Below are 16,030 nucleotides of genomic sequence, written 5' to 3'. Positions count from 1 at the left end.
GACTCGGTGATGACTCACCTGCTTTGCCCCCGTGCGTCCTGTCCTCAGTCCCCAGCCAGTGTGTCTCGGCATCACCTCCCAGGTGTGACCTTGACCTTGACTCCTCCTTGAGCATCTGCTTCGGGCAGGTCCCTAACGGGGCAGCCGGTCAGGTTCGGCCTCGGAGGACCAGCCTGCGCCAGGAGAGGGCAGTCCTGCCCGAGGACTGACAGCACTGCCATCCCTAAGCTCACGGGCGGCAGGGGGGGTCGAGCCGGGGCCGGGTGTCAGGGGGAAGCATTTGTGGGTTTATTTTCTCCAGCCTGAGCTCCTCTCTTTTTTTTGCAACCATATCCACACCAAGACCACTCGCTCTTAACCGCGCGCTTGCGTTTGTCCCCAGGCCCCCTCGTGTTCGGCGAGCCCATCGCTGCCAGCCTGGGCACGGACGGCACCCACTACTGGAGCAAGAACTGGGCCAAGGCGGCGGCCTTCGTGACCTCCCCGCCCCTGAGCCCGGACCCCACCACGCCCGACTACCTGACCTCCCTGCTGGCCTGGTGAGGGCGGGAGGGCTTGGGGGCGGCAGGCGGAGGGGGAGCCAGGCTGGCGACATGGAGGCCTCGGCACAAACCTCTGAGTGTTTCTGGCGCCCTCAGGGCCAGGGTCTGCTTTACTCCCAGCCCTTCCATCGGCGTCTCGGCCCGCGCCTGCTCGTTCAGCACCTCCTTTGCGCCCCCCCCCCCCACATTGTGGATATTGGGGAGCAGCCAGGATTAGGAAGGAGAGACCGGGTTCAAATCCTGCCTCAGCCACTGATTGCCGGTGTCACCCTGGGCACGTCACATAGCCTGGATATCTCTCTGCCTCGGTTTACGCATTGGGAAGTGGGAGAATGTGGAACCTCCGCAGAGCTGGGCAGGAGGCAGTCGGGGAAAGCTGGCATTTCCGGTTCCCTACGCAGCTGCTGGGCTGAGCTGTGCAACGTGCACACAGTAGGAGCACAGTCACTCCCCACCTCCGTGCCGTTAGCCAGGCACGGGGGCCACTCTGGCCGAGAGGAGGCGGGTGCTGAGCATGTGCCAGGAGGCTTGCAGGGGCTTCCCGGAGGAGGTGGCAGCGGGCCTGACACTGGGATGGTAGCAGCTTGCAGGATGGGTGAGGAGGAGATGGGGCTCTGGTCAGAAGGAAGCACGGGATTGAGGGTGTGTGCCCACCATGGAGCTCTCTTTCCCCTGAAGATGTGCAGCCTGGGCTTGCACAGCCAGCAGCTTCCTGCCGCCCGCAGCCCGACGCCTGCGGCTCCACGTCCAAGTTCAAAATGCAGGCTCCACCTTCCCCCAGAGCCGCCGCCCACAGCCTTGCCCATGTTGGGCGGCAGGACATGGACCGAGGGCAGGACACGCTGCCTGTCTCTCCCAACCAGCCTTCCCACTCCCATACGCACCCCCCGCCCCCCGCCCCATGTGTCAGTCACTCCCAGCGGGCGCCCAGGTATTTTAAAACCTGAGTCAGACCAAGCCCCCTCCCCCCTGGGGACCTGCAGTTCCCTCCTCTCAGAATGAGAAGCAGGAGTCCCCACGACTCCCGCAGGCAGAACCCGACCGGGCCCTCACTCCCCGACTGGGCCCTCACTCCCCGACTGGGCCCTCACTCCCCGACTCACCCCGCCGCACCCCCCCCCCTCGGCCCGGCTGTCCTGGGACCAGAGCGTTTTAGGGCAGCAGAGCCCGGCCCCTCTGGCCGACCCCTCTCTCAGGTGAGGAAGAGGAGGCCGGCAGGGAGCCCTCCTTCCCCAGACCTGCCCGGAGCCCACACTAGCCTAGGACCTTCTCCCGTGTCCATGGCTCCTCCCGGTCTTCAGCAAGACGCCCGCGGCCACAGGGCCTGGTCACGTCCCTCACGTGCCCGTGATGTGCTCCAAGCCCTCTCCCAGCAGCTCCCTGGGGTTGCAAGTTCAAGCCCGTGTCGGGTGAAGCAGGGATCTGCCCTTCAACCTGAACTCAGCTCTGAGCCCCACCCGCTTTCGTTCCTCCCAGCGGAGACCTGCAGGTCACGGGCAGCGGCCACTGTCCCTACAGCACCGCCCAGAAGGCGGTGGGCAAGGACAACTTCACCCTCATCCCCGAGGGCGTCAACGGCATCGAGGAGCGGATGACCGTCGTCTGGGACAAGGCGGTGGTAAGGCGGTCCCCCCTCCCGCCCCCAGGAACATCCTAGAAGCACCCTTCCTGGCCCGTCAAAAGCCAGCGTGCCGTGGTCCTCAGCTCGCCGTCCTCAATGACGTGGGGGCCGAGGCCGAGCGGAGGAAGTGGCCCTGGCCGGGGGCCCTCACATTGGCAGCTGTCCTTCCTCCTCAGGAATGACAAAAGTGCTTGTTTTTTTAAAAATATATTTTGCTGATTTCAGAGAGGAAGGGAGAGGGAGAGAGCGATAGAAACATCGATGATGAGAGAGAATCATGGACGGGCTGCCTCCTGCACGCCTCCCACTGGGGATCGAGCCTGCAACCCGGGCATGTGCCCTGACCAGGAATCGAACCAGTGACCTCCTGGTTCATAGGTCGATGCTCAACCACTGAGCCACGCTGGCCGGGCTCTCTTGTTTTGTCCGTAACCACATTTTAGCTCCTGTGAAGGTGACTTCACTGACCTGAAACCAAACGCTGTTATTTTGTGTTACCCGGGCCCAGGGGTGGCGGGACGCCGTGAGGCTCTGCTGCAGGCACAGGTGCCTGTGGGCGGTCAGTTCACTTCCCTCCGCTGGCGCCCGGCCCTGGGGCGCGCTCAGCCAGGAGAGAAGGTTCCAGGCTCCTTGCAGGGCCCCTGCCCCTGGGCTGGGTCTGTGCCGCCTGCCGTCTCCGGCCCTCTTATGGGACGGTCTTCTCATCCGCGGGTCTCGCCTCCCTTTAGGCCACAGGCAAAATGGACGAGAACCAGTTTGTGGCGGTCACCAGCACCAACGCGGCCAAGATCTTCAACCTGTACCCCAGGAAAGGGCGGATCGCCGTGGGCTCGGACGCCGACGTGGTCATCTGGGACCCCGACCGGGTGAAGACCATCACGGCCAAGAGCCACAAGTCGGTGAGTCTGGTTCCCCGGACACTCCTGGCCGGGCCAGCGAGTCGTGCACCTCGGTCACTGCGGGGCCTCTGGGTAGAAATGACACGCGGGGCTTCCGCCAGGGTGTGATCTGCTTGTCCGCCTGACTCGGCCGCTCACATCCTCCTCCTGGGGGCACGGGGTCTGGGCAGCTGGGCTCGCGCTGTTATGGGCACGGCCGGCTGTTCCTTCCTGCCCCCAACCACCCCCCCCCCCATCTCTGGCTCTCGCTCACAGAGGCCAGGACGGCGAGTGCAGGGTCCGAGAACCTTCCTCCCGTTGTGGAGCTGGAGAGCGTTAGGTCTGGTTTAGAAACCTCCTGCTCCGATGTATGTCCACTGCTGACGGTCAGCAGCGGAGAGGCCTGGGTCAGCAGCAGAGAGGCCTGGGCCTGGAGCCGCCTGTTTGCGCACAGCCCCGGGGGCTGCTCCCGGGTCCCAGGCCCCACGCCCGTGGCGGGCCGTTACCTCTGCGCTTTGTGCCTTACGTGTCCCTGACCTCTCCGTGCATCCGGCAAACCTGAGGGCATTTATCTGAGAACCTGGTAGATAGAAGGGTGGGCAGAAACGCAAAACTGGGGCCCAGAAGGAACGGCGGACGCTTTGTGTTCACTCGAGAACAGACCTGGTCTCACTGGTAATTAACCAGGTGCAAATCCTCAGTCAGATGCTGTTTTCCTTTTTCTTTTAAAAATATTTTGTCTGGTTCACTTTAAGAAAATGTTTTTATTGACTTCACAGAGAGGAAGGGAGAGGGAGAGAGGGATGGAAACATCAATGATGAGAGAGAATCATGGATCGGCTGCCTCCTGCACACCCCACACTGGGGATCGAGCCTGCAACCCGGGCATGTGCCCTGACCGGGAATCGAACCATGACCTCCTGGTTCATAAGTTGATGCTCAGCCACTGCGCCACGCCGGCCGGGCAAGAAGGAATATTTTTTAAAAGACCCAGAAATGTCTGTTCTGATCAGCGCAGCCACGTGCCTAACCCCAGGGGCCCCTCACATCCATGACGCCTCAGACCACATTAGTTTGATCATAAAAAACCACCCTCCACCCAAATGCCCAATAGCGAGGGGTTGGTCATGCAAATGGAGGAGCACACAGTGGAATATTACACAGCCTTGAAAAAGGGTGTCTCCAGAAGAACCCCGGAAGTGCCTGTGACCTGAGGGGGCGTGGAGTCACTGTGGGGGACCATAGGGCCGTGCGGAAGCCGTGAGGCACAGCGTGGTTCTCGCTGGCAGGCTGTGGAGTACAACATCTTCGAGGGCATGGAGTGCCACGGCTCCCCGCTGGTGGTCATCAGCCAGGGCAAGATCGTCTTCGAGGATGGCACCATCAGCGTCAGCAAGGGCATGGGCCGCTTCATCCCCCGGAAGCCTTTCCCCGAGCACCTCTACCAGCGCGTCAGGATCAGGAGCAAGGTGCGTGCCCAGGTCCCCGTGTGCGGCGCCAGCGGGCGTCACAGCCGCGGGGCCTCCCTGAGCTCTTGTGTCAGTGGAGCTGTGGCACAGTCCTGCCTGCACCTCAGGCTGGAGTCACCGCCGACCAGGAGGTCCCAGGGCTTTGCCGACTGTAGAGGGGCCTGCACATGTGTGTGTGGAGTGAGCAGGCACCTTGTAGTGTGTGTGTGTGTGTGTGTGCGCGCGCATGTCCCGAGGCGACCTCAGGCCACTCTCCCGCCCACAGGCCTCTGAACAGGAAGGTGTGCGTGCACCTTGCCCATCATTCGCGCTCCCCCTCCCCGTTTAGGTCTGTGGATTGCAAGGGGTCCCCAGGGGCATGTACGACGGTCCCGTGTACGAGGTGCCAGCCACGCCCAAATATGCAACTCCCGCTCCTTCTGCCAAATCCTCGCCTTCCAAACACCAGCCTCCGCCCTTCAGGAACCTGCACCAGTCCAACTTCAGCCTGTCCGGTAAGGGCCTCGGCGCGGCGCCACCCCCACGCGGTTGCCGGGGCCGCGCTCCTATGATCTGGCACACAATGGGGAGGGGACGTGGGAGGCACCCAGCCCTCAGGGGCAGCGAGTGGCGCTGGTGACAGAGGTGACCGGCGGTCTCTTTCAGGTGCCCAGACAGATGACAACAACCCCAGGCGCACGGGCCACCGCATCGTGGCGCCCCCTGGTGGCCGCTGCAACATCACCAGCCTCGGTTGACCACAGAGAAGCGGATGCGCTGGAGTGGAGGATTCTGGGAAAATCATGTCCATTCCTTCCCCCGTCGGTGTGTTCCAAGCCCAGTGTTTCATTTGGTCCCGACGGGGGACACATCGGATGATGCTCTTTCCTTTTGCTGACGTTTAGGAAGACGTGGTACTAGTGTGGTCTGTTTGCTTGGAAATCCCTCGCCCCGCAGGTGTGTCCAGCCGTCTGTACCGCCCCTCCCACCTCTGTCCCGGCTCACGGTCCCCGAGTGGTTCCCTTGCACCCTCGTAGCTGTTCTAGGGTAGTTGATGCATGTTGCTAAGTTACGTATGCAAGTCTGTGCGAGCGTCTGACGGCACACGAGGACCGACCGGACACAAGGTCTGGCCTCGGGCCCTCAGGGTCCCAAACTCCACGAGAAGGTGTTTACTCATCGCCCCCACGCCCCCCGACCCCCCGGCACCTGTGAGCTCCCGGAAGGCGGGGAGCTTTGAGCAACGCCTGCCATCCGCACCCCGTGCCCCGGCCTCCGCGGCACGTGCCCCTGGCCCTGACGCCTTTCGGTCAGCGTGCTGTCCTCCCAGCCAGCTCTGGGCGTCGGCCGCGCCGGACTCACACTCAGAACGGGGTCCCTCGTCCCCATGCAGGGCCGACGACCGTGGGGGATGCTGCTTCCGGCTGCCCGTGTCCTCGTCCCTCTGAGGGGCTGACGGGGCAGCCAGATTTTTAACGTTTTGTACGGAGTTTTCCTTTGTAATCACCCCCATTTTTACTTAATAACCGACTTATCGTGGCTCTTATTTCTGAATTCAAAGCTTGTGGAAAATAAAAGGAACGGCCCCTGGCCTGCCTGGGGTGTCGTCATTGACGCTTTCTCAGAGCTCCGTGCCCGAGCTGCCCGTGCAGCAGCTGGGGGTAAGGTGGGGGACCTGTGACACCCCCTCCCCCTTGGGCTAAGGAAGCGGCACCGAGGGAGTGAAACGGTTGTCAGTGCCAGAGGGTGGGGGTGAGGCCGTCGGTGTGACCTCGTCACCCAATCAGACGTCCCAGCTGGGAGCCCGCTGCCCGAAGGCCTCGGTGCGGGACCCACGGGACGAAAAGAGAAATGATTTCTCTGTGAACCAGGTTCTAAGTGCTGCTCCAAGGAGCTGTGTTCCAGACGCTGCAGAATAAGGAGACGCTTTCTTTGGCCACAAGAGGGCGCTGTTGGCCGACTTGGGGAATCCCGTCTGTCTGCTGACTGGAGGATGCTCTGAGGATGGTTAAACCCCGTCATTCGTGTGGGTCACTTCTTTAAGGAGCCACCCTCCTGCCTGAGAGAGTCTAGTTCGGGTTTTAAGAAATAAACACTCAGGCCATAAACAGTCCAGAATATCCCCGAGACATGGCGCCCAGAGCCCAGAGCCCTCCTTATTCCGGGGATTCGTGGCAGCACTGAGCTCTCCATCGGGGTGGCCTCAGGTCACGGGGGTGCCCCCCGGGGCATCTAAAAGTGTCTGCAGACGTTTTTGGTTGTCACACGGGGGATGCTACTGGCATCTGGTGAGGAGAGGCCAGACGCTGCCAAACACCCCGTAATGCCCAGGGCGGCCCCCCAAGAATGGTCTCACCCAACACGACCACGTGCCGAGGTCGAAATCCAGGATTTGGCCAAGAAGAACCATTTTCTTTTTCATGGGAACACCTCTCCTGGTGGGTGGATGTGGGCCGGTCTGGAAGCCTCGGGCCTTCTCACCGTCCACTGGGGAAGCGGTGCCCCCAGGGCAGACACTCCTCCTAGGGAGGGGGTGCAGTCTGCACCTCTGTGTGGGGGCCCTCCTCAGTCTCACAAGGCAGGGGGCGGGGCGGGCACTCAGACCTCAGGTTCCGCCCCAGGGACAGGCCTTAGACTACAAGTTGCTCCTTCTCTTCAGCAGCTTCCTGGGGTCCTCCCCGGCACCAGCGTCGCCCTCCTGCTGGCTGGGCCTTGGGCTGCGTGAAGCATGGAAGAGAGGCCGCGTCAGAGCTGATGTGCTTCTGGCCAGGCCGATGCACACAGTAGGTGGTCCACAAGCAGCCGGGGCACTAAGCCGGGGACCCTGTGTACCTGAGCGATCCTGAGGGGTGCTCCCCGGAGGCAGGCTCGTCGTTGCTGGGCCCCCCCAGGTCCCCTCGGTCCCGGAGCGCCGGCTTCTTCCGTTTGGTCCTTAGGGGCTTCTCTGTGAAGACACAGGACCCGGGCGTGGCTGTGACCGGGAGTGGCTGTGACCTGGGCACGTGCAGCCTCGGCCTCGCTCCCGCCGGCCTGACCTGAGTCTCTCGGGGCCAGGATGCACTCGGGACTCAGTGTCTCACACCCGCTTAACGGGTAAGGGATCGGGCTAGGTGCCCTCCCGAGCCGCACAGCCCGCCGTGGCAGAGTCGGGATTCGCACTCGGGGCCGCCAGGCTCCCTGTGTTTCCCCAGCCGCCGGCTGGTGGGAAGGCCCGGAAGCAGCAGGACCCCGAGCACACAGCCCAGGACCCAGACGGTATTTTAAGAAGCCGTGTCTGTCCACACACCTTCCCCGCACTCTCCCGTCAGCGGCTGCCACTGCCGGTGACCATACTGAGTTGTCTCCGGCAGGGGGAGGGTTAATCATCCCCATTTTACAGATGGGGAAACAGAGTCAGAGCTCGAACGCAGCTGGTGAGCAGCAGGCCCCGGAAGGGGAATCACTGACCCCTGGAGAGCAAGGGGGCCCCCGGGTGTCCTCACGGAGGCTGCTCATTACAGATATGACACGGAGGCCCAGAGAGGGCACGTACGGTTCCCAAGGCCACACAGCCAGGTGTGGGAGACATGGGACTGGAACCCCTCTTCCCAGCCGCCCACGCCTTACCTGGCAGGCCCCGCTTACTCGGAGACGGTTTGCTTTCGGCAAGGGGCACCCGGGCCAAGGCCGCCAGCTCGGCGATGAAGCTCTGCTCGGCTTCCTGAACGCAAAGCCAGAGAATCAGCGGGGCCTCCTCCCAATCCCTCCGCCAGGAGGGCATGTCCCGCGGGGAGGAGAATCCTCCCGGAAGCACCAGGGAGGCCAGGAGCAGGGCAGAGGCACCTGGGGGAGGGAGCTGACATGAGCCAGCTCCTGCCAGGTAGCTGTCCCTCCTCACTCACACCAGCCACGCACCCCCATTCTACAGGTGGGAACACTGAGGTGAGGGGCGCTCAGGGAGGGCCACAGAGGCGGCAGCGGCTGGTCCAGGATCTCGCCCGCTTCTGCCTGACTCCAGTCTCAGTTTGTGACGCCAGCCCCGTGATTTAACCACACAGACCTGAGCTCCACGACTTCCTGACTGTGTGACCCTGGCCGTGACTCAACCTCTCGGAGCCTCGGTTTCCCCATCTGTAGCTGGGATCCCATCAGGAACCTCCTCCTCGGCTGGAGGGCGACATCAGGTGGCACAGGTGGCCCAGCCAGGGACGCCACCACTCACCCTCCGTTACTGAGTGCCCTCTCCATCCTCACACTGCCACCACCATCACTGCCACTCTGGTGGCCTGTGCTCTGCCAGGCCGGACACACTCACAACTGCCTCCAATATTTGACTGCCTTTAAAGCAGTGGTTCTCAACCTTCCTAATGCCGCGACCCTTTAATACAGTTCCTCATGTTGTGGTGACCCCCAATTTCATTGTTACAAATTGAACATTATTAAAGCATAGCGATTAATCACAAAAACAATATGTAAACATATCTGTGTTTTCCGATGGTCTTAGGCGACCCCTGTGAAAGGGTCATTCGACCCCCAAAGGGGTCTCGACCCACAGGTTGAGAACCGCTGTTTTAAAGGCAGCCAATTCGCTTTATAGCCGCAATTCACAATCACGCGCTGATGAGGATTTTCTGTGCTGAGACGCCCACGTTCGAGCACAAGCGCTGAGCTTCCGGGATGTTCTACGTCAAGGACAAGCCTCAGTCCCCAGCAACACTGCCTAAAGGACCGATCAGCCCTGACAGGAGCAGCCCACCTGCTGGCGGACCCCGCCAGGGAGACGCCCCCTGCCCAGGACCGGCCTGGTGAGCCGGGCGCTGCAGACTCACGGGGGCCCCAGGCTCACAGAGGCTCCACGAGGCTGATGCGGCATCAGCGGTGACACTCAGCGGGGGCCGAGGGTCCCGAGCGAGCGGGGCGGGCGTCCCCTCACCGAGGCCCCATCGCTGCCCTGTAGTCGCAAGGCCAGTCTTTGCTGTGGCCACCCCGCTAAGCCCTGCCCGCATCGCCCAGGCCTGCTTCCAAACTTGTACCTGCAGCTGCGTCTCCAGCTGGGCTTCCAGGAGGTCCAGGCCCCGCGCCCTCTGCTGCCACGTGTCCAGGCGGGTGCGCTGGTGGGCCGTGAACTGGGCCAGGAACCGTTTCTGCTGCGCCCGCATCCTGGCAGAGGGAACGGCCGTCAGCGCTGCCCGGGCGCCAGGAGCATCAGACCCAGCGCCAACCTCCCCCGCTGTGTCCTGCAGGCCCGTGACCCCCTGCAGGCCTGTGACCGGCCGCCATCTGCGGCCACACGAGGGCCCCTCGCCCACAGGCTGGCTCACCACGAGAGCGATTCACTCTGCGGGTTACGGAATCTCTCGGGCACATTTTTACTGAGTGGCTTGGTGACATCAGCAGGACAGAGATCAGAAAAGTTGGGGGCAGGAGAAGCCCAGGGGGCGGGTGTCCCTGGGGTCCTGCAGCGGCAAAGTGGCTGAGCAGCAGGTGACGTTTTCGTGTGAGAAAACGATCTTAGCCCGGGTGGGGGCGCGCTCCTTGTTAACAGTGCAGGATCGCCCTGGCCCCGCCCCCCCGCCCCCCGCCCCCGAGTCCCTCCAAGTGGAGGACAGAGCTGGCCGAAAGCGGGTCCCCAACCCCGAGAAGTCGCCGCCCCCCGCCCTGAAACCTCCCCTGGCTGTGTGAACTCCCTCCCTTCCTTGGCCCACGGTCCTCTGGCCTCTGCAACCCCATCACCTGCTTCCAGGATTACTCTCTGCCCCCTTCTCTGTCCTTTGTGTCTGATTTGCTGAATTTCTAGACCCAAAGGCAGAAGCCGCCTTCTGCATCGCAGGCAGCGGCCCAGGAAGTGCACTGAGGCACAAAATGCCACCTGGCTTTTGCTTCATGCTCTTTTCTTTCTACTTGCCTGGCAAACTCCTATGCATCCTACAAGACCCCGTCATCCGTTCACCCATCCTGCATGGACCCCCCCATTCACTCCTTTGTTTCTTCATAAAAGCATCTTCTGTGCTGGGTTTTGAAGATGCAGGCGTGAGACTCACAGCCCCTGCCTTCCCGGAGCCCCTGCTCGAGCTGGGGGGCGAGGGATCGCTATGGGACACCTGGCTGTGATACCCAGAGGGCAGTGCTCCGGCCTCTGTTGCCCTGGAAACCCTCCTTATCGCAGGTGGTGCTGGCTGTGCTCCCCTGGGGGTCGGCCACACAGTGTCCCCACAGGCGTCCACGCCCGAATCCCTGGAACCCGTGAAGAGGTTGCGCCACGCGGGGGTTGGCAGTCCTGCTGAGGGCATGACTGTGGGATTCAGAGAGGACCTGGGTTACAGGTGCCTCAATCAGCAGGGCCCTTAAAGCAGAGGTCTCTCCAGCTGGAGCCAGAGACCAGGGGGAAGAAGGCAGGGAGTCCCAGGTGTGGCCGGGCCCTGCTGCCCCGGATGTGGGGGCCACGTGCGGGGAGCAGAGAGGCCGCTGGGCGGTCAGGGGACCCCCCCTCACAGCCACAAGGAGACAGGACCTCCTTCTCCAAGGCAGGGCCGCTGCCTGGAGCGCCCGCCCGGAGCCCGCAATCAGGGCCCGGCCCGCCCGCACCTGATGTGGCCGCGTGGGTCTCGGGGAAGTAGCAGCAGCGCCCAGGCGCCTGACCCGCGGAACCGTGAGTCATCGGCTACCTGCGGGGTCTGCGCGGGTCCCTGGGAGGCAGCAGCCGAGACCCCGGCTGCCTGGCTTCCTGGGGTCACTGCCCATAAACCCACCTCCCAATCCTCAAGCCCCGGCCGGCTTCTGGAGGACCCCAAGGTACGAGGGAGAAGGGGGGGTGCTGTGTCAGGGCTGTGGGCGCCACCTAGAACTAGGAACGCAGCCAGGGCCACACTGACGGCGCGTGCCCTGTGCCAGGCCCTGGCTGGGCCCCCGTAGGCAGGAGATGCCCGCAGGCCACGGGGAGAAGCATGACGTGTGGGCCGAGTGTGCCCGGAGCGGGGCCTCACCTCTGGTGGACGCCTTGGGGCGCATCATGAGTTCCACCTGCCTCCTTGCCCTCCGACGGAGGGTCACCGAGTTCCTGCTTTTTCCGCAGCTTGTAACTGTCCCTTCTCTCACCTAGAATGGTAACACACAGCGATCATGAATGTGTTGAAGGGACTGACTCTGTGCCAGGTCGGGCGGGTGCTGGCAGAGCACCAGGGACACGCCCCCCACTCCCCTCTCCCCCCTGGGAGGACTTGGGGGGATGGATGCCCTGGCTCCCGTCACATAATGGCAGCCCCGTGGGAAAGCAACCACGCTCTCCCTCCGACCTCTCAGGCCTGAGTTCCTGTACCAGGCGGAAGGGGAGGCGTGTAAGAACGATTTCACTCCGAGAGGCCACCACACGGCCACAACCCACCCCAGAAAGGAGAAGGGGCTCGACATGCAGAGCTGTGGGCGTGCAGACAGCGTTCCCCTCCGGGCGTGGGTGCTGAGGTGGGTGCTTTCCAAGGATCTGGGGAATTTGGCCTCTGAGTTTGAGGTGCACGGGACTGCGCGTCCACACAGACACACACTGACTCAGCTGCCACGCCTAACTAGCTAGCTGCCATGTCTAACTAGTTGTTGCACCTAACTAGCTGTGCCTAACTAGCAGCCACATCTAACTAGCTGCCATGCCTAACTAGTTGTTGCACCTAACTAGCTGCCACATCTAACTAGCTGCCATGCCTAACTAGTTGCACCTAACTAGCTGCGCCTAACTAGCTGCCATGCCTAGCTATCTGCTTCACTTCCCTAGTTGTTAGTTTAGCTGCCACACTTAACTAGCCACCATACCTGCCTCACTGTGGGTTGTCCAATAGGCCACCTTCCTGGCTGGCCCTGAGCTTCTAGCCCAATGGTCGGCAAACTCACTAGTCAACAGAGCCAAATATCAACAGTGCAACGATTGAAATTTCTTTTGAGAGCCAAATTTTTGAAACTTAAACTATATAGGTAGGTACATTGTTATTAACTTAATTAGGGTACTCCTAAGGCTTAGGAAGAGCCACACTCAAGGGGCCAAAGAGCCGCATGTGGCTCGCGAGCCGCAGTCTGCCGACCACGGCTCTAGCCCTTAAGGGGAGGTTTAACTGGGTGACCTCCAGGGCTATGGCACTCTACGAGTCTTACATAGAAAGGAATTTACGGAATGAAGGAAAAGGTGACGTTAATGTGGTCGATCAAGCTCAGGGACATTGTTTCCGTTCGCTGACAGGGCAATCCCCACATAGGGCTGGGCATCAGGGAAGCGGGAAGTCAGAGCCGAGAGGAAGCATGGAGGGTTGACGGATCCCTCGTCCCACAGATGGGGAAACTGAGGCCGCGAAAGGGGAAATGAGCACCCCGGTCCCGAGTGTCCCAGTCCCGGCCGTCCCCCACCGGGCGAGACCCACCCTGACTCTGGAAAACCCCGGTGAAGGGTCCACGGGGCCGGCACATTTCTGGGTTTGTCCCAGGTTTTATTTGAATCCAGGGTTCAAATTCCCCAGGATAAGGGGGGACAGGCCAGCTGAGCTGGTTGAGGGAAATCATATCACAGGAGCCTGCCTCCGACTGCTGCCATGCGTTCAGCGGGGACCCGTTCCAACTCTGCCCGTGGACAAGCCGAGCGCAGCCCTCAGAGCGCGCGGGCCTGTGCAGGGAGGGACGTTAGAGCAGCGGCTTTTGTCTGTTATTACGCTGGTCTTGGGGACACGTCCATGCCGTTACCCAGTCACCACTATGAGAGCCCCCGGGGAAAACTCCCTGGTCTGGGGCACAGCGTAGGGGCCACTGGCCTGTTCTCACTCACGGCCCATCACAGCTCGGGTTGAGGACACGTCCATCTCTCTGGCCACCAGGAAGCCAGAGCCGAACCATGGGGCCACTCAGTGGGCTCTGATGACATAGGTCCCAGGTACAGAGCCCGCCCCGCTCCACCTCACTGCTCTTGTCCCGATCCATCTACTTCAACGTGCTGCACGCATACGTTTCTCTAAGTGCCTTTAAAACAGCCTTTTAGGGACGAGCAGGGGACACATAAGGAAAGGAAATATTAAAGAGAGATTTCCAAAAGTGAAAGGTGAGCACTCCGAGCTCGCCAGCTCCCGGCGGGGGGCTCCCCAGGCGCGTACCCTGCAGGCTCTCCAAGTGCTCCAGCCTGCGCTCCGTGTGGTCCCGCATGGCCCTCCCAACCTGCTGGTCGTACGCCTGCACCAGCCGGCCGACGCCCGCGCTGGTCACGTACACGCTCTCCACGGCCGCCTCCAGCAGCGTCCTCTGAGGGAGGAGGGGAAGGACTTAGCAGGTCACACGCGGTCCCCACCTCCCCGGCCCTGGCTCTCCTCCGCCCCCCACTCCCAACCTGGACTGGGCAGGGAACGGGCAGAGAGTGCATGGTTGGTTTAAACCAGGGGTCCTCAAACTGCGGCCCGCGGGCCACATGCGGCCCGCCGGGTGTTTTTGCCGCCACTGCCTGTCCTGCTTAGCAGCCGACTCGTCCCGGGCCCGCAGTGTGCATGTGTGGAATGTCTGAGGGACAGTGAACTGGCCCCGTTTAAAAAGTTTGAGGACCTCTGGTTTAAACCAGTTGATAACATGGGGTGGGGCAAAAGTAGGTTTCCCGTTGTTCGTACAGAAAATATACAATAACTAGAGGCCCGGTGCATAGATTCGTGCACCGGTGGGGTCCCTCAGCCTGGCCTGCGCCCTCTCGCAATCCAGGACCCCTCGGGGGATGTAGTAGTGCGGGACGTGCCAGGTGGCCAGGGAGGAGCCCGACCCCGGGCCAGGCTCTGCGGGTGCTGCGCTGTTCCTGCTCTTCCCAGCCCTGCTGTGCCTGCAGCCGCTGCTTGGTAGCGCTGCCACGGAGGCGGGAGAGGTGCTCGCCAGCCGTGAGCCCGGCGTCTGGCACCTGTCGGTCAGCTGAGCGGTGCTCCCGTGGTGGGAGCGCACTGACCACCAGGGGGCAGCTCCTGGGTTGAGCACCTGCCCCCTGGTGGTCAGTGCACGTCATAGCGACCAGGCGACTTGTTCGGTCATTTGGTCGCTTAGGGTTTTATAAATATAGATTGCCTAGTTGGTGTGGCTCAGTGGTTGAGCGTTGACCTATGAACCAGGAGGTCACGGTTCGATTCCTGGTCAGGGCATATGCCTGGGTTGCGGGCTCGATCCCCAGTGTGGGGTGTGCAGGAGGCAGCCGGTCAATGATTCTCTCTTATCATTGATGTTTCTATCTCTCTCTCCCTCTCCCTTCCTCTCTGAAATCAATAATAATATATATAAAAAATGTATTTAAAGCAAAACAATCCTTAAAAAAAAGAAAATACATAATAATTAATAAATGATTAACACAAGAATGAACTCCGTGTTTCACGGACTCGCACCTGTGAGCCTACTCTCGCCCACCCTGTGTTATTTTCCGTGGTCGGGGATGGTCTCAGGCTGGTGTACGACCCTGGCCAATGAGAGGCGCCATTAGGGAAGTCTGCTGGGGCTGTTCCCTTTCCAAAGCCTCCGCGGGAGTAGAGACTTGGCCGTCTTCCTCCCCCTTCCTGGGAGGCAGATGTGATGTCGGAGGATCGGTGGCCGTTCTGAGACGATGAGGCAACAAACTAACACTAAGAACGCGGATCAGAAAGCAAGAGCCTGGGCCTTGGTACCATGGCAGGGCCTCTGAGCCTGGGCCCGCCCGCTCCACGTGGCTCGTTATGTGGGATGAGCGGCTCGCTTATTGGAGTCATTTCAGTAGGACTTGGTGACGTGAGTTATATGCATTCCTCAGCGATACACCTTCTGACCCAAGGCAGGAAGGAGAGGAAATGCTGAGATGCCCGTGGCTGGAGACGTGATGGCTGGGTGCCCGGTCCACCAGGGTTACTGGTTACCATCCTTCCACTTAAAATAATGGGCACCCTCCACAAGGCCATAGCTCCCGGGTGGGGACAGCAGGTGCAGCGCCCAGGAGGCCACTCTGTCCAAGTCCGTCCCCTCATCTGCCCCTGTGCCGCCCTCCCCCCACCCTTCTTGCCCTTGCATTTCCCAGGGGTGGGGTTGGCACGCACCTTGAAGTCATCCCGGTCCTTGGTCCGGCTCCTGGTGGCGGCGGTCCGCGCGTGCCCCAGCAGCGCCTGCCCCACCGCCCGCTCCGTGTGCTGCTGCAGGAGCCGGCCCACCTCCTGCGCCTCCGCCAGGAGCTGCTGCTGCAGCTGCAGCCGTGTGAGCTGCGCCTCCTCCTCCAGCCGGCCGGTCTCCTCCAGCACGCGGGCCTCCTGGAAGGACGGGGCAGGGAGAGGGAGGAGCCTTGCTGCGGCCCTGCACCGGAGCAGCGGATCAGCAGGACCAGGACGTGGGCTCGCCCTGCCCAGGGCCAGGAGGGATGGGGAAGGGAGGGAGAAGGGCCGGAAAGTGGGGGCCTCTGGGCTTGCAAACCCCAGCACAATGGATGAGCGAGGTGTCTGCTGAAGGTACCTTCAACCCAAGGCATTTAGTGAGCATCAACTGCGTGCCCAGGGCCACCACATACACAAGCACTTCCTCATTCTCCCTGAACACTGTGAGCCTGAACGGTAGGCGTGA

The 16,030-nt window shown here is 61.9% G+C and overlaps 2 protein-coding genes across 2 annotated transcripts in view; one reads left to right on the top strand and one right to left on the bottom strand.

Moving 5' to 3' along the window:
* Nucleotides 1-307: 307 nt before the first annotated feature.
* On the top strand, nucleotides 308-6,082 carry LOC102425853 (dihydropyrimidinase-related protein 1; the record flags this gene model as incomplete). The annotated part of the gene is made up of 6 exons (XM_006107826.3): nucleotides 308-539; nucleotides 2,019-2,160; nucleotides 2,892-3,062; nucleotides 4,331-4,510; nucleotides 4,839-5,004; nucleotides 5,156-6,082. Coding segments are annotated over 6 exons (983 nt in total), but the record flags the coding sequence as incomplete, so codon positions are not given.
* Nucleotides 6,083-6,261: 179 nt separating this feature from the next.
* Nucleotides 6,262-16,030, bottom strand: part of LOC102425542 (ellis-van Creveld syndrome protein) — a 47,917-nt gene continuing 38,148 nt past the window's right edge. Inside the window, exons 16-22 of the mRNA XM_006107825.3 lie at nucleotides 15,517-15,723; nucleotides 13,588-13,732; nucleotides 11,452-11,563; nucleotides 9,502-9,628; nucleotides 8,096-8,189; nucleotides 7,322-7,433; nucleotides 6,262-7,206 (exon numbers count right to left, since the gene is read on the bottom strand). Of these exons, the coding sequence (XP_006107887.2) occupies nucleotides 7,125-7,206; nucleotides 7,322-7,433; nucleotides 8,096-8,189; nucleotides 9,502-9,628; nucleotides 11,452-11,563; nucleotides 13,588-13,732; nucleotides 15,517-15,723 (879 nt within the window). The 3' untranslated portion in view covers nucleotides 6,262-7,124. The remainder of the gene's footprint in view (nucleotides 7,207-7,321; nucleotides 7,434-8,095; nucleotides 8,190-9,501; nucleotides 9,629-11,451; nucleotides 11,564-13,587; nucleotides 13,733-15,516; nucleotides 15,724-16,030) is intronic.

Source organism: Myotis lucifugus, unplaced genomic scaffold (assembly GCF_000147115.1).
Source record: "Myotis lucifugus unplaced genomic scaffold, Myoluc2.0 scaffold_1458, whole genome shotgun sequence".
NCBI classification, from domain to species: Eukaryota; Metazoa; Chordata; class Mammalia; order Chiroptera; family Vespertilionidae; genus Myotis; species Myotis lucifugus.
This window is presented reverse-complemented; position numbering and strand designations above follow the sequence as displayed.